This window comes from Hemiscyllium ocellatum, chromosome 42 (genome assembly GCF_020745735.1).
Source record: "Hemiscyllium ocellatum isolate sHemOce1 chromosome 42, sHemOce1.pat.X.cur, whole genome shotgun sequence".
Lineage (NCBI taxonomy): Eukaryota > Metazoa > Chordata > Chondrichthyes > Orectolobiformes > Hemiscylliidae > Hemiscyllium > Hemiscyllium ocellatum.
The window spans coordinates 21,937,039-21,955,508 of NC_083442.1; the positions used below are offsets into that span (position 1 = coordinate 21,937,039).

Below are 18,470 nucleotides of genomic sequence, written 5' to 3' on the forward strand. Positions count from 1 at the left end.
AAAAACAGCTTCTTCACTGCTGTTATTAGACTACTGAATGGATCTCTCCAACTTAACATAACATTGATCTTGCTAATGTTGACCTTCTGTACACAACCTGCGTAGCCATAACCTTCTATGCCTCATTCTGTCTAAACATCCTGTGATCTTTATATCGATGTTTGCTTTGATCTGCCTGTACTCTTCGCAAAACAAAACTTTTCACTGTACTTGTTGAGTTGCAGGTAGATAGGATGGCGAAGAGGGTGTATGTTATGCTTGCCTTTATTGGTCAGTGCATTGAGTTGGGCGGTCATGTTGTGGCTGTACAGGACATTGGTTAGGCCACTTTTGGAATACTGCATTCAATTCTGGCCTCCCTGCTATGGGAAGGATGTTATGAAACTTGAAAGGGCTCAAAAAAGATTTACATGGATGTTGCCAAGGTTGGAGAGGTTTGAGCTCCAAGGAGAGGCTGAATAGGCTGGGGCTGTTTTCCCTGGAGTGTCAGAGGCTGAGGCATGACCTTATAAAATCATGATGGGCATGGATAAGGTAAATAGACAAAGTCTTTTCCCAGGGCTGGAAAATTAGAGGGCATAGGTTTAGGGTGAGAGGGGAAAGATTTAAAAGGGACTTAAGGGACAGTGTTTTCATGCAGAGGGTGTTGCATGTATGGAATGAACTGCCAGAGGAAGTGTTGGAGGCTGGTACAATTACAGCATTTAAAAGGCATCTGGATGGGTATATGAATAGGAAGGGTTTAGAGGGATATGGGCCAAAAGCTGGCAAATGAGACGAGATTAATTTAGGACATCTGGTCGGTATAGGTGAGTTGGATCAAAGGGTCTTGTTTCCATGCTGTACATCTCTATGACTTAGGTACATGTGATGACAATAAATCAGATCAAATCAAATAAGTAGACATTTGTAAAATGTTTGCAACTTTATTAACCCAGTCACTCTCTGCAGTTCACTGAAATGCTAATAGACCGAACGTATATCATTTTACATCTAATGTTGGTAATGAATGGTCCCTTGTCTTCTAACACAGTTTCTTCTAAACTGCTTCAATAATGTGGTTTCACAGCAACTTCAGATGACCAGTTTCTGCCATTCCAGTGTCCTCTCTGGGCAAGGGTGACGAATGTATGTCAAACATTGACCACTTTTGGGTTTCAAGTCAGGCAGCTACAAAAACTGGATTGAAGCTCTTCCGTTGTGTCACCATGTGCTCAGATTCAAAATAGATTGGTCGAGGAGAAGGCAATGTCAAGAGTTGTCTTCCAACTTTGGCATCTTCAGAACTTTGTTTACTGCATGTTAACACTGAATACTACTTTACATGGTAAAGTGAGATTTCCACGGCTCTAATCTTTATTCCAGTTATTGCTAGGAAGGACTCTAATGTTAACTTTTAACTTGATTTTTCTACTTATGTTAAGAATGATGGTAATGCTTTACTTTGAAATTTTTGTTTCTCTGTTAGTACTTGCACCGAGGTACCTGTATTGGTGCCGTATATGGTGATATTGTACACTTTTCACTCTACTCCTATACTTGAGTGCATGTGACAATAAAACTTAAATCAACTATTCTCTGAACTGTATCTTCTGTCTTCTTTCTGTTTATTTGATTCTGTCCTCGCTGTACTATACAAGTCTAGGGGGTGCAGCTTTGTGAAATCGCCATTGGGTCCTCACCAGACATTACTCATACATTTTCTTTGCCACCCTCCTATCTGATGTGAACAGGAAGTTTCTGCGTTGTCAGTCAAGGATGGTCCCACAAAGGAAGCATGTGATAACCTTCTGTAGTATTTCTAAGCAACAGTATTGTGAATGCACAGCTAATTAAGGTGTCATTAGGTGATAATGACATTATGCCTGAAGATTTTTTTTTAGGATCGTTCTCAGTTCGTTGTCCCATTTCTTATCAGTGGCTTCGTTTCTACTCGAGACAGAAAAGCACTTTCATTTATATAGCGCCTTTCATAACCTTAGAATGTCTCAAATTTCATCGCTAATTGAGTACCTTTTGAACTGTAGTCACCATCGCAAAATAGGGAAATACAGCAGCCAATTCTCGTGCAGTAAGCTGCCATAAACAGTCTGAAATTAAATGAACAGATGATCTGTTCTAGTGACGTGGATGAAGATTAATATTCTTAGGAAAATAGTAGAATTCTCCTTCACTTTCTCAAATTGCCATATGATATTTTTATGTTCTTGTCATCTGTCCAATCCTATTCTAAAAATGAAATTTGTTACTGCTTATGCTAGTAAATATATCAAAAACTCACTACTGTAAGACCACATCATGCACTTGTAATTCCAACTGTTAAAATACTTACAGACAGCATCACTCTCTTGGATATAAGTGCTCAAGGTCTGTATGATTTTAAAGCATTGCTTATTCACTGAAATATGTGCGTTAGCCCCATTGGGAAAATGCAAGTGTTCTTTGAAACAAGTTCCAGGCAGTCAGTCAGAGTTGAAAAACTATTATGGCTTAGAAGCAGAAGAGAAAGTGATAGTCTTTAATGCAGGGAGCCCATAAAACAGGTAAATCTTTGCCACGCTTGTTTTGAAGTCAAAGGCTTATCTTATTATTCAGAAAAAGAATTGTGTCAGACTTTAAGAGCTAACTGTGTTCCAGTGTTAATTGTTTCCCCACTCCCTGGATGCGGCCAGACCTGCTCAGTTCCCTTTGCTTTTTGCAATCCCAGATAAATTTATTTCTGTCTTTCAGCTCAGATTACCGGCCTTCATAGGGTCATAAATAAAAGCAAAGCCCTATCTGTATTGCACTGGTTATATAAAGAAATGACCCTGGATGATCAATGGCGTACGATTCAAATTCTGGCTCATTTCCCAAGATGTGGGATGTGTTTCTGTTGAGCATCTGGTTGACCAGCACGACATTTCTCTCCAGCTATGAGGGTGCAGTGCTGGAAACTCTCCCCTCCCCTCTTCCCTGTTTTTAGCAGAATGTGGATTGTCATATGTCACTGACGTCGAAAGGTTTAAATGGTGGCACGGTGTCTCAGTAGTTAGCGCTGCTGCCTCACAACACCAGGGACCTGGGTTCGATTCCAACCTCGCGTGCCTGTCTGTGTGGAGTACACCTGTTCTTCCTGAGTCTGTGAGAGTTTTCTCTGAGTGCTCTGGTTTCCTCACACAGGCCAAAGATGTGCAGGTTTGGTAGTTTAGTGTCCAGGAATATGCAGACTAGGTTGATTGGCCATTCTAAAGGTGGGATGATGGAAATAGGGTAGGGGTCTGCGGATTAATGAGATGCCCTTTGGATGGTCAGTGCAGACCCAATGGGCCAAATGGCCTTTTTCTACACTGTGTAGGGATTCTGTGATTCAGCGGATCTGGAAATGGGTGAGTAGGGCTCTGAACGATAGGCATCAAGGCAGGATTTTCTGCTTCGGTGCCTGAGTTTAATGATCAAGTTGATGCCATGAGGCCAGGCTAGGAAGGTTATGATATTTTACAGGAGTTTGAAGGAGTTTCCTTTGCCTTATGGATGAGGAATCTTTATATGGACTGTCTCCAGATGTTCTCCTATTCGCTGTGCCCATTTGGTTAATGTACCCACTAGGAGCAATGGGGATGTCCATCTTGCTTACTTCTGAGCTATTCAGTGTTGGACTATGTTTCACGTTTTCAGTGTCTGTCTGAATTAGCTACCATCAGGAATGGCAACTTCAGGGCTGCTATGAGCCAGAGAAAGAAAGAAAATCTTGCTTTTATATAGCACCTTCCCAACCCAAGGTGATTCCAAAGCCAGTTGAGAACTTTGGAAGTGGGGTTGTTGTTAGAATGTATGAAATGCAGCCAGGGAGGCGATGGCCTGGTTGGTATTATTTTGGAATGTTAACAGAGAGAGCCAGGTATTGTTCCTGGGGACCTGGGTTCAAATCCTACCGCAGCAGGTAGTGGAATTTAAATTCAATTAAAAATCTAGAATTAGGAGTCGAATATTAACCATGAATCCATTGCCGATTGCTGGGAAAAAGATGTTTGTTTCGCTAATGCCCTTTAGGGAAGGAAACTGCCATCCTTACCTCGTCTACATGTGACAGCAATGTGGTTGACTCTTGACAGCATTCTGGGCAATTAGGGATGGGCAATAGATGCTAGCCCAACCAGCAATGGCCACTTGCCATGAATGGTTTAAAAAAAAAAGCAAATTTGTGTAGAGTTAACTGACACAAATAACTGTGCCCATAATAAAACGATCTTGTTTTGATGGGATATTGGATAATCCCTTTGAATGGCAAAGCAAACTTGAGGGCTAAACAACATACTCCCATTCCTGTTTCTTATGGATATATATATATTTGAGAATAATAAATAAGTATTTCCTCAGAGAGAATTTCTATTCTCTTCTTTGCCATGAGATCTTTGATACTTACCTGAGAAAGCAGATGGGCTTTGGTTTAACGGAGACATTTTTTTGCATATCTTTCTGCCCTAGGAATTATCCCCTTCTGACTTAGACACTGGAATTCTACCATCTCAGCCACTGCTGGCACAGAGTATTATCCTGTGTACAGCACTGGACTCGAGACTTTGACCCTTGCTTGTAAACTCCTGTATGAAGCACAACCTCATGTGACCAAATTGTCACGAGTGGCTGTTCCTTGTAGGACCGTACCCAAGTGCAACATGGAGACCATCATGAGGTGAAAAGAGTTTTTGTTTGGTAAAAGAATAGGAAGAAAAGGTGGATTAAGTTACAGATCAGCCACGATCTTATTGAAAGTTGGAATAGGCTCAGTGGTCTTAGTGACTGATACAGGAATTAGAGTCAATCTTATTGTGAAATATTTCCATGGCCTAAATTCTGCCAACTTTGTAATGTGGACATTATTGCTACAACATCAGTTTATTTGTCTTGCCCACAGGCATGAAGCTGACCTTTATGAGAGGTTCCTGACTGCAGGACTGTGATTGAACAAAGTGAATAATCTGAAGCCAGTTTCCTCGCTTTTTATGCCTGATAGAACACTTGACCCAAAGATGTACAATGCCATCTTGTCTGTGTGCCTCGTGATGTATTTGCTGCTGGGAAGCTGTAGAGGTAAGACCTTAATTTCACACTGCAGTAGCATGTTGACACTCACGGACCATTCACCCATTGTAACTTCAACAGCTTCCTCATTTCCCCTTTCCCCATCTCACCCGAGTTCCAGCTCAGCACTGTCCCCGTGACTTGTCCTATCTGCCTATCTCCTTTTCCACCTATCCACTCCACCCTCTCCTCCCTGACCTATCACCTTCATCTCCTCCCCCACTCACCCATTGTACTCCATGCTACTCTCTCCCCACCCCCACCCTCCTCTAACTTATCTCTGCACGCTTCAAGCTCACTGCCTTTATTCCTGATGAAGGGCTTTTGCCCGATTTCGCTGCTCGTTGGATGTTGCCTGAACTGCTGTGCTCTTCCAGCACCACTGATCCAGACTCTCGGACTCGGGTCCATATGCAGCAATGGTAAATGCAATGCAAGAACATTGAGAGTTTGGGTGGGAGCAACCGAACGACAAAGATATAAAGTTGGACCTTGTAACCTGGCAAAGTGGATCACTCACACCTTAGAAATGTTTCTATCGGTCTGAAACTGTGCAATATACATTAAATAAAAGTGCAAAAACTTTGCTTTTGGTTACATCTGTTAGGAGAAAGTGAGGACTGCAGATGTTGGAGACCAGAGTTGAAAAGTGTGGCGCTGGAAAAGCGCAGCAGGTCAGGCAGCATCCGAGGAGCAGGACAATCAACGTTTCGGGCATAAGCCCTTCTTCCTGAAGAAAGGCTTATGCCCGAAACGTCAATTCTCCTGCTGCTCGGATGCTGCCTGGCCTGCTGCGCTTTTCCAGTAACCACGCTTTTCAACATTGTTGCATCTGTACCATACTACAGATACACAATCCTTCATTCGAAATGCTTGGGACCAGCTGGTTTTCGGAATTCAGAATTTTTCGAATTTCAGAATAAGTGTCAGTTTGATGGTGGAATTTTAAGAAAACCTTTTCAAAGAATAGACTTACTGTGAATAAAACGGTCCCTGAAACATAATTGAGGCTTGCCAGTTCTGCACCACACCTCTATGCATCTGAGTGACACGCATCGAGTGGGTGTCGACTTGGGTTAACTGTTTGCATGCCAAACAACCTTGTTAAATGAGGAAAAACAACCTTTGGACTTTGGAGCTTTTCGGATAAAGGTTTGTCTATCTGTACAGAGCACGTTAATGACCCTTTGTATAAAGAAAGACTTGATGCATAATAATGTAAAGATTAATATGAATTTGGTTCACACCAAATGATAGAGAAATAGTGAAAGATGTTGGATATTGTAAAGGTTCCAGGCCTGACAATATTCCAGAAACATCCATTAGCTCTACCACCGACACTCAGTAACAAGAGTGTGTACCATTTGCAAGGTTCACTGCAGAATTTCAGGAAGACTCCTGAAGACAGTGCTTTCCAAAACCAGTATCATCTGGAAGGACAAGGGCAGCAAATAAATGGGAACAACTCCACATGCAAGGTACTTCCCATCCTAACTTGGAAATATAAAGCCGTTCTTCACTGTGGCTGGGTCAAAAATCCGGACATTCACTCCTTAACAGCATTGTAGGTCTACCCTCACCAAACAGGCCACGGTTGTTCAAGCAGACAGCTCACCACCACCTTCAGATCCAACTAGGAACAAGCAATAAATACTGGACCAGTCAGCGAAGCTCTTGAACATATGAGCAAAAACCACTGAATGTATTGACACAGACTTGGTATATGAGTACATTCATGTAGTGGTTATAGATGCATACAATACCACGTTCAAAAAAAAAGCTAAGTAAAACAGATAAGGAAACTAGGACCAGAAGGAGATGTTGATTGGAGTTATGTGAAAAGTCTTGTGTGGAGTTAAAACACCAGCATTGTTAATCTGACCCAGCAAGTCATACTTCAAAATTATATTAAGTTAGATTAATGTATATTATCTAGACGCTTCCTATTTCCCAACTGATGTAGAGATTCACCAACAGGTTTTTTTTTAATGGCGTGGCTTCCTTCATGAACCTTAGAAAATCTTGATAAGGGAAAGTTGTCCATTTGTACTGTCTCTTTCAGTTGTAATTTCTGGTGCATCATAAACCAAGCACCCCTAGAAGCAGGCTATTCAGCCCATCAAATCCACACTGACCCTCCATATAGCATCCTACCCAGACCCACCCCAACTCTATCCCTGCATTTCTCATAACTAACCGGGGGCGGCGCAGTGGCTCAGTGGTTAGCACTGTTGCCTCGCAGCGCCAACCTCGAGTGACTGTCTGTATGGAGTTCACACATTCTCCCTGTGTCTGCGTGGGTTTGCTCTGGTTTCCTCCCATAGTCCAAAGATGTGCAGGTTAGGTGAATTGGTCGTGCTAAATTGCCCATAGTGATAGGTGCATTAGTAGAGCGAGTAGGTGAAAGGGTGGGTTACTGTTCAGAGGGTTGGTGTGGACTTGTTGGGCCGAAGGGCCTGTTTCCACACTGTAGGAAATGTGATGTAAAAACTAACCTGCATATCCCTACAAACTTTGGGCAATTTCCCATGTTAATCCACCTAACCCAAACATCTTTCGAATGTGGGAAGAAACTGGAGCGCCAGGTGGAAACCTCCCCAGGCACAGGGAGAATGTGCAAACTCCAAATGAGCAGTCATCTGCGGGTGGAATCGAACCTGGGTCCCTGGCGCCATGAGGCAGCAGTGCTAGCCACTGAACCACCCCTTAAATAAAAAAAAGATCCTGGGAGAGGGAGACAAAGGAGACGAAGTAAGTCTAAGGCTTATGAACTGGAAAATTCCTCTCTCTTCGCTCAGGGCACTTGAAGCCAAACCAGGAGATCACAAAGGCCATTCACATCTCTCGATTGACCGTTTACCAATCGCCTCTATGGAATGATTTTCTTCCCATCACAACCGAGTTCAGCGCTCGTGACAGTATTCCATGGATTTATATTCACTACACAAACCAGCAATTTGATTAGTAGGCCCACTTTTCTTTGGGAAAAGACTTCTCTTAACATTTATGACATCAAATGTAGTTTATACACAGCGCACTCTGGAAACCAATATTGCAGTTTCCTTGCTGTATAAACCTTAGTCAAAATGCTCCTGTGTCTATGTTTTTAAAGTTGAGTATCTTGCTGGACACCAATGGTCCAAACCTCCTCTGAACCTTATTTTCTAAAGCTTCATTATCATCCATTGCATGAATCTTAGAGGCAGCCAAGATAATTTGTGCTTTATTAGATTGGAATGTTCATTGCAAATTTTCTTTCTGAAAATCCCCGAAGAGAATAAAGTTGGTTTGCATTCAGAAACTTGAAGTTGAGAGGTGTCGTTGCTGATATGTTTCTTCTCTGCTATGATTTAGTAAACAACGATCAGCTCTATAAGAGAGTTTCAGGGCTATACTGTTGAGAGAAGACTTTCAGTAAGCACAGTGTGTACAGTGATAGCCCTGGCTCCATAGCGTTCTCTTGGTTTCTCTCAAACTTGGGGAGGGTTGCGTAGAAAACCTATGCACTACACACGGTTGCAAGTTCATACTTCCTATTGGTCAATCTCCATATATGAGATTCCTCTTAAATGCAGGAGAGATAACCACTTCTAATACTGAAGTAGCAACCTATTATCAGTTTTGGGAAGAGTTCATTGTCTTGGGTCGTATTACTCTACAAAAGAGTTTAAGAACTTATGATAATCTTTCTTTCAACTACTAAAGTTGTAATAACAACTTGAATTGTTATCGGACCTGATAAATGCTGAGCCAGTTCCGCTGAATTTCGCAAAAAGAAAGAGGTAAGGATTCAGATAAACAAGGGATTGAAGGAGAGGTTTGCTGGATAAGTTTTTTTTTAATGAGAAGGGAGAAAATCACAGTGAGATGGTGTTAGAGGGATTGGGTCCATAAAGTTGACGTATCAAACACTATTGAAGATTGCGATGTTGAGAAACCTTTCTTATTTTGAACTGAAGGCTGATAATATTGGCAATATCATTATCAGTTGCTCAAAGGAACACTGAAGGTATGAGTAAAGTTACCTCATTGCAGTTGTATAGAGCTTTGAGTGGACTGTATAGTTTTGGTCCCTCTATCTAAAGATAGATAGATGTATTTGCCACAGAGGAGTGTAATGGAGGTTGACCAGTCTAATCTCTTGGATGGCAGGGTTTGTCTGATGAGGAAAAATGGAGGAAACTGGTCCGTATTCTTTTGAGTTTTGAAGAATGAAAGGTGATTTCATTGAAACTTATGAAGCTCTTCTATATATCACAAAGTAGATCTAAATAAGATGTTTCCCCTGGTGAGCATAGAACCAGGATGCATACTCTCAGGATTAGGGTAGCCAATTAGAAAATAAGATGAAGACTACCTTCTTCACTGAGAGGGTGATGAATTTTTGGAATTCTCCACCACAGAAGGCTGTGGAAACTTCATCGTTGAACACATTCAAAAGAAATCAGTCGATCCCTGGAGACTGATAGCATGAAAGGTTAGAGAGAGAGTACAGGAAAATGGCATTCAGGTAGATGATCAGCCATTGTTTAATTGAATACTGCAACAGGCCTGATGGGCTGAATGGCCTACTCCTACTCCAATGTTCTCATTCTACTCGGTTTATATTTTGCTGTTGTGAAATGATTTTTGGGAAAAATAGGCACTAGAGCTGCAGAGTCCGGTTCAGATCCGAATCTGAACACAATAAAATCAAGCGTTGACTACACCCTTAGGACATCCATTTCACCATGTGGGATGAGACTCACAAGGTGGGTTTGGGCCAAGTTTGGCATCCTGGGTGTGTTACTGGAGCAGGTATGTTTCCGCTTTGGGAAAAGTGAACTGTCCCACTTGCTATCCCGTAACTAGTTCCAGAAATGTCGAGCTGTGTGCATGTGCTTATGTGTGACATAATATGGAGCATGCTCATTTCCAACTGAAAACAATTTGCAAGTACCCCTTTAAAGGCATTTTCCAAACCTACAACAACTGTCGTCTAGACAGACTAGAGCTGATGGATTGGGAAGGTGCTATTAAGGACAAGGGCAGCAGATACATGGGAACACCACCCCTTGCAAGTTCCTCTCCAAGCCATTCATCATCCCGACTTGGAAATATACCATTGTTCCGCCGCTGGGTCAAAATCCTGGAACTCCCACCTGAAGGACATTGTGGGTCAACCCACAGTATGTGGACTGTAGCAGTTTCAAAATACAGCTCAATGCCACCTTCACAAGGGCAATTAGAAAATCAGCAATAAATGCTGGTCAAGTCAGTGATGCTCACATCACATGAAGGAAAGTATAATATAATGCAGGTCTCACTGATTTATCAGACAGCAATTTCATCTGTCCTCCTTTGTCATAGCCCAGCAGCTGCCAAAAGTAAGAATGATGCTGTAATCTCAATGGTTTTGTGATGTTTTTCAAATTTGAAATAATCCTTTTTGCTGTTATTACAGTTTGCTATAAATCATCAGATTGAACTATCTGCAGTTATCACATCTCACCAGTGTTGATTCTCAGCTTTCAATCCCTGGTGTCTTTGCTTTCCTGACCTTTAGAATGTTTCCAGTTTTCTTTTAAAAGTATAGCGTGTGTTTATAAAATTAAACATAATGGAGGGTAAAGGCTGAGTGGAAGACTATAATTCCAATGGCATTACTCATAAATCAGTCAAACTTTTTTTCTGCGACTCTCAATTAAATAAACCCATTAATGTTTACGGTGGTTGTCTATAATCACAGTACTTATGCCAAGGGTATATTTTCTTCTGTATACTTAGGTTGGGCTTTTTTTTAAAAAAGAAAAAGTGTTAGTTAGAGTTAGTTTACTCTCTTCTTGCTTCATAGCAAATGGAGATGAATAATTTTCGAATAATTCCGCTCGCTTGATTTTCCCACAATGGATTCAATAGCATTGTTTGAAGCTCTTTCTAAATGTGGCGATGGGGATCAGCTAAAGGACACAGATTGAAGACAATTAGCAGATATCCAGGGTTGAAAATGAGGAGAACCTGTTTTAACTGGTGAGATATGCAGGAGGATTGCAGAACATGATTCAACTGTAACATCTGAAAGAGAATTGAATAATAAGTTGGAAAGGAGAAATTTTCAAGGCTGTGGAGAAAATAGGGAATGGAGCTAATTAGATGAGTCTTTTACAGAACCAGCACGGACTCGATGGGATGAATGGCTTCACTGATTTATCTGAGGAAAGGGAAAGCGTCAACACACACAAAAAAAAAATACAGGGCTGGATTTTCTCCTGCCTTTTAATTCAGGTTTATTTAACTTGCCAATTCCAGATATCAGTTATAGAGTCAAGCAGCACGGAAACAGACCCTTCGGTCCAATGTGTCCATGTTGACCATGTTCCCAACTAAACTAGTCCCACCTGCCTACGCTTGGCCCATGTCTCTATAAACCTTTCCTATCCATGAAGTTATCAAAATGTCTTTTCAATGTTGTAATTGTACCTACATCCACCACTTCCTCTGGCAGTTCACTTCACACACAAACCATACTCTGTATAAAAGTTACCCTTCATGTCCTTTTTAAATCTTTCTCACCTTAAAAATATGCCCTCTAGCTTTGACCTCCTCCACCCTAGGGAAAAGACTCTGGTCATTCACCTTATCTCTGCCTTTCAAGATTTTACAAACCTCAACAAGGTCACCCCTCAACTACCTATGCTCCAGAGAAAAATGTCCCAACCTTTCCAGTGGACGGCACGGTGGCACAGCAGTTAGCACTGTTGCCTCACAGCGCCAGAGACCCGGGTTCAATTCCCACCTCAGGCGACTGTCTGTGTGGAGTTTGCACAGTGTCTGCGTGGGTTTCCTCCGGGTGCTCCGGTTTCCTCCCACAGTCCAAAAAAAAATGTGCAGGTCAGGTGAATTGGCCATGATAAATTGCCCCTAGTGTTAGGGGCAGGGGTAAATGTAGGGAATAGGTCTGGGTGGGTTACGCTTCGGTGGGTCGGTGTGGACTTGTTGGGCTGAAGGGCCTGTTTCCACACTGTAAGTAATCTAATCTAATCTAATATAATCCTGGCAACAGCCTGGTAAATCTTCTCTGAACCCTTCCAGCGTAATAATATCCTTCCTATAACAGGGCAATGAGAACTGCACACAGTACTCCAGAAGAGACCTCACCAACGTCCTGTACAACCTCTACATGACATTCCACCCCCTTGCCTAATGAGAAAAGGTTGCGCAGATTGGGCCTGTACTTGGAATTTAGAAGAATGGGAGGTGATTTAATTGAAACCAATAAGACCTTGAGGGAACTTGAGAGGCTGCATGCTGAGATTTTTTTTTAAAACAAGGTCTGGATCAGAAATGGGGAGGGGGGAGGGCACAGATTTAAAAAAAACTGTGCTTCCATTTAAGATAGGGGTGAGGCAGATTATTTTCCTTAGAATTGGAAGTCTCTGTGGCTCACTTCTCTAGAGAGAGTGGTGAAAATGAAGTTGTGGAATATTTCTAAGTCAGAAGTGGAGAATAAGAGAGGCAGTGGTCATTGGAGGTAGACATGAATATGGATTTAAATATAGAACATAGAACGTTACAGCGTAGTACAGGCCCTTCATCCCTTGATGTTGCACCGACCTGTGAAACCAATCTGGAGCCCATCAATCCTACACTATTCCATTATCATCCATATGGTTATCCAATGACCATTTAAATGCCTGTAAAGTTGTCGAGTCTACTACTGTTGCAGGCAGTGCATTCCACACCCTTACAACTCTGAATAAAGAGCCTACCTCCGACATCTACCCTATATCTATCACCCTTCAATTTATAGCTATGTCCCCTCGTGCTGGCCATCACCATCTGACGATAGAAGCTCTCGCTGTCCACCTTATATAATCCTCTGATTATGTGTGAGGACTTGATAGGTTCTGCCCTGATCCTGTTTAAGGGCACAGCAGTCTCAAGTGGCCAAATGGCTTACTCTGGCTTCTATTATGTATATTCCTACATTTTCTTTCAAAAGCAATAGAATTGAATAATTTGTAAATAACCCAGAACATCATCATTCAGTTTGCAAAAAGCAGTAACAAATCAACCTTGGGAAATGCCTAAGTGTTCAAGGTTCTATCTGTCCGACTGCAATTATTGGTGGCAGAGGTGCATGGAGCTATCTTACCAGAAGTTCAATCGCTTAATGAAGGCCAACAAACCTTTTAATTTCCTGATTGCTCGCTGCATCCGCATGCTAGCTACCAACAAATGACCTAATGACCTCTATTATGATAATACCTCTCTTGGAATATCTTTGCAACTGATGTGTTTCAGCAACGAATCTGTGCTTGTCCCAGGAGAACTGTGGCTGTCACTTGTCACAAATTTGTTCTTAATTCTTTGCTCTTTGATATCATTGCTTATAGGAGTTAGATTATTGTCTCTCTTCCCCTTCTGGATGAAGACCTTCTGCTCAATGTTGACTCTCCTGCTCCTCGGATGCTGCCTGACCGGCTGTCCTTTTCCAGCAGCATACTTTTTGACTCTGATCTCCAGCATCTGCAGCCCTCACTTTTTCCTTTTCTACAAAAATCCCTACATTCCTGTGTCGAAGGTTGAATTGAGGGTGCAGGTCTCTTGGCATTTTCTGCTGTCTTACTGATACCCATTCCACATCTGAGAGTTGTCACTTTAGTTTGCCACTTTATAAACATGGGTATCACAATATAATGGTGCAATATTTCTTCCAAGGTGAGAGACATTGGAGTGTCTTTGTCCAAAATATGTTGGTAGCTAGCATGCGGATGCAGAAAGTTAAAAGGCATGTTAGCCTTCATTGTTGGAGGATTTGTGTACTCCTGGAGTGTGTTTGCCTTATTGCGGTTGTATAGGGCTTTGAGTGAAATGCATACTTTTGAACTTTTTGTCTAAAGAAGCATATATTTGCCACAGAGTAGTGTAACAGGTTCACCACGTAAATCCCTTGGATGGCAAGGTTTGGCTTGTGAGGAAGAACTTTTCCCAGAAATAGTGCACTCCTAGTTGTCCAAGAGAAGATGGGGGTGAGCTGCCTTCTTGAAATCCTGCAGTCCCTTTGTGGTAGATACACCCACGATGCCATTGGAAGGTAATTCCAGGATCTGATTCATCAGCCTGATTCCTGATGAAGGGCTTATGCCCGAAACGTCGAATTTCCTGTTCCTTGGATGCAGCCTAACCTGCTGTGCTTTAACCAGCAACACATTTTCAATTCCAGGATCTGACCCAGGAACAGTAAAGAAACTGTGATATGTTTCCAAGTCAGGATGATGAGTTGGACAGCAACTTGCAGGTAGTGGTGTTCCCATGTATCTGTTGCCCTTGTCCTTTTAGGTGTTAAAGATCATGGGTTGGCAAGGTACTGTTGGAAGAGCATTGATGAGTTACTGCAGTGCATCTTGTAGATGTACACGCTGCTGCCACTGTGTATCAGGGGAGGGGATGAAGGTTGAAGGTAGTGGATGGATGCCAATCAAATGAGTTGCTTTAACCTGGATGGTGTCAAACCAATTGGGTGTTGTTGAAGCTACATACATCCAGGTAATTGGGGAATATTACTTTATATTCCTGACTTGTGCTGAAAATGTGTTGCTGGTTTTTAGGCAGCATCCAAGGAACAGGAAATTCGACATTTCGGGCCAGAGCCCTTCATCCTGACTTGTGACTGAATGGTGGACAGGTTTTGGGAGACCGGAGGTAAATTACTCACTGAAGAATCTCTAGCATCTAGTCTTCTCTGGTAGTCACAGTATTTTAAAGCTAGTCCAGTTCAGGTATTGAACCTCCCTATGGACTTGTAAACCACAGATCTCCCATTCTGCTTGTAAAATAAGAAAAGTGACTACCAAAGATGATATTGGATCCAGCACTTGTACAAATTCACCTCTAATTTTAAGTGGAGGCATTGACCAATTGTATAAGAATCTCATGCTCAAACTCCTGCGTAGTCTTACTCCTATTTCTCTTTTTCTAACTTGCTGTAGCCCTACAAAACTCTGAGACCTTTGGGGTTCCAGAGTTCTGGCAGCTTGCCCACCATCTACTTATCTGTTCCATCATATACTTGGTTTCAGCTGGCTAGGTTCTAACTTGGAATTTTCCTCTCCTTCTCTCTTCTTTTAAGATGCTCCTCAAAGCCTGTTCCCCTTTACACTAAGATTTTGGTTACTACTAGTGCTCCATTCTCAGCCTCTTTTGGTGTCAGTTTTTGTCTGATTTGTGTTTCACTTTCTTGAAAACACTAATTGTAGCTGTCTCAAAAAATGGCAGAGCAAGGAATTTGATGGAGGTTTTTTTTCAGTTTTTATATTTTAGTATTGGCAGCAGTACTAACTATTCATTCAAGGCATCTAAATTTAAACACAACATACACTTTGTCCTTGTTTACAGTAAAATGGGTGGTATGTAGTTTTACCTTACACATTCTGAGTTATTACTTTGCTTAGGCAGTGCAGTGTTTCAGCTAAACTACTCCTTTTAAAACTGCTGTGTCTAATTTCTATAATTGAATGTGGTTAGAGGTCAGAATCTGTTTGCTGTGGGAGATGTGCAATTGGAATGTTCTCATGCTTTCCTGGGCTCTGAGTTGAACAGAGGGAACGCAGCAGGCAATAATCAGTGTTCTTTCTCTTATAGCTTTTCCATTCGGCCCATCGAGTCCACACTGACCTTCTGAACAGCATCCCACCCAAACCTGTCCCACCTTACCCTCTGAAAAAAAGTCATCTAGACTAGAAACGTTAGCTTGCTCTCTCTCCAGGAATACTGCCTGATCTGCTGTGATCTCCAGCATGTTTTGTTTTCAGTACAGATTCCAGAATCTGCAGCAACTTGCTGCCACCTGATAACTAGGAGTTGTTTATTTACAAATGGCTACTGATGAACCCAGAATTGATCTGACCTCCTGATTTGTAGTAGACACAGTGATGATTTTATTATTACCTTCTGCAGGGTATTTGTACCTGATGAATTGCCAATGTTATGGAAGCTTACAAAAATAAGAAAGACATGGCTAATGCAGCACTGAAGGATTTGATACAGATTTCTTAACTTCTAGTATCTACATGTATTGCAGTGACAGGCACTGCTGTGACTGGTCTAGGACTAAGCACTTGGGTTACAAAATGCACATGCTTCCCATGGTGTCATGCTATACGTGGTCCCAGTAAGATGGAGACTGAGACCTTTATGCTCTCTGGTCACATACAGTAATAGTTTATGTTTAATGATACCATGTGTTAGCTATTTCTATTCATCTCTATTTGTAATAGTTCTAATGAAACGGAAATCAAATATGTCATCTCCAGCAGGACTTTAGATCATTAAATGCAATGGAAATCTCGTTTTGTCCAACATGTAGCTTTGCTTTAGTCTGATTTGGCAGGGATTTCTACTGTTGGTCTGAGCTGCATTTTGTTAAACTGTGTTGACATACAGGCCTCTGGATACACAGCCAGTTGCTCCTGACACTGCAGGTAGCACCAGGGGAGTAGTTTCAGTTTTATCAATGACCAGTGACGGCTTGGTATGCAATAACGACGGTCAACAAAGCCATACCACAGTGCTGCTTAAAATTAGAATATTTTAGTCACGATAGCTGCTTTATTAAATTTTCTACAAAGTAGTCCTCATGATGACCCACTTTAGCAGGTGCTGGGAGTGTTTCCTATTAGCTAATGGCCTGCAGTACAGCTGTTAATCAGTGGATTCCTATAATTTATTTAAAGACGTGTCAAATTTGAAGGATTGAAGGCATCAGTGACCCAGAGGGAGAAATGTTGACTGTCTTTCGTTGGATTTAATTGTAGCCCTTTGTGAAGAAGCAGGGAATTGATTTTGTAGAGAGGATCACTTTACACTCTCCCTCCTCCTGAATGATTTATATTATAGATCGAATCTCCTCTTGTAAATTAGTTCTTAAGTTTTTTTAGAACTGATGACTTGGCAGCACAGAAATGTTATCCATTGATAACTTACTCAGAGGCTGACCAGGTTTTCTGTGGAAGTGGACAAGAAAGGAGTTCAGGCCGAAATGAGATCAGCCGTGATCGTGTTAAAGAGCAGAGTCGAGGGGCTGAATGGCCGACTCTCCTGCTCTTCTGAGGCATTCTCCATGTGAAGCTAGATGTGAGTGATCGATGTGAAAATTTTCCAGCAGCATCCCACCACATGTCACTTCCCAAGAAGCGAGATGAGGAGTGATAGGAAGGTCAACCCACATGGAGTCATTAAAGAAAATTACAGCTAATCAAAGACCATTTTGGGCTTCTTGTCAAATATCGGGAATTTCCCACACAGACACTAGGCCGGTTGTCTGGAGGTGGCTTCCCAGTGGAAGCAGAAGGTCACAGCACTCCAGGTTGGATTTGAAGCCCTCCTAAAATGGCTGACTGACTGTGGGAGTGGGGGGATTCCTGGTGGCTGAGCAGCTGGATCTGTTTTTAGGTAAGTGGCTTAAAAAATTGGAGAATCTTTCTCTCTCTCTTTCTTGCAGGGTCTTGGCTGACTCATGCCAGGGTAGCAGAGACATTACTGGACTGGTACACTGATTTAACAAGGCAACCAGAGCAACAGTTTAATAATCTGATGCAGTCATTGCAAGTAATAACCAGACATTAAGTATAAAGGCTGGGAGGCAGGTCGAAGGAGGTTTAGTAGATTTAGGTTGGACAAGATTGATACTGGAAGATTGATACTGGAAGATTGATACTGGAAGATTGATACTGGAAGATTGATACTGGAAGATTGATACTGGAAGATTGATACTGGAAGATTGATACTGGAAGATTGATTCAATAGCTTGGAATGAGCGGGTTGTTGAGAGTGAACAACAGGCTGGGCTTGTTTTGCACTCGAGTTGGGGTGATGTTATAGAATTTTATGATACTGAGTGATCTCCACAGGATGGAAATAGATGTTTGCTCTTGTGGGCAAGTGCAGAATAAGGTTTAAAGTTAGGACAGACATAAGGGGAATTTTGTTTTTCTCTCTAAGATTATTACAACTTTGGAACTCTCGGCCTTAGAAAGGGACAGAGGCAGGGTTGTTGGATACACCTAAAGCAGAGATGGATGGCTCCTTGTTAGCCAGGGGAACTTAGGGTTGTCGGTCCACATGGAAATGTGGAATTCAGAACATGTCCCGGTCAGCCATGATAGTATTGAATAGTGGAGCAGGCTCGAAGGACTGAATGGCCTACTCCTGATCCTAATTCATATGTAAGATGGCTGTTACCTCCCCAGTCCTTTGGTGAGTTGGTGGTCATAAGTGTATCGCCCTGTTTTGTAACTATTCCCCTCTTCACTTCCTCTTAGAGTCAGACAGCACAGAAACAGGCCCTTTGGTCCAACCAGAGTCAAAAAGGTGTGTGGTACTGGAAAAGCACAACCAGTCAGGCAGCTCTTCAAAGGGCTTATGCT

General features: G+C 42.1%; 1 protein-coding gene across 5 annotated transcripts in view; it reads left to right on the forward strand.

Annotated features, from left to right (window-relative positions):
• Window positions 1–18,470, forward strand: part of cd276 (CD276 molecule) — a 346,648-nt gene that overhangs the window by 64,001 nt on the left and 264,177 nt on the right. For all 5 annotated transcript variants that reach the window (XM_060853775.1, XM_060853772.1, XM_060853771.1 and 2 more), the window contains one exon: window positions 4,898–5,073. In XM_060853775.1, coding sequence (XP_060709758.1) covers window positions 4,986–5,073 — 88 coding nt within the window. In that variant the 5' untranslated portion in view covers window positions 4,898–4,985. The remainder of the gene's footprint in view (window positions 1–4,897; window positions 5,074–18,470) is intronic.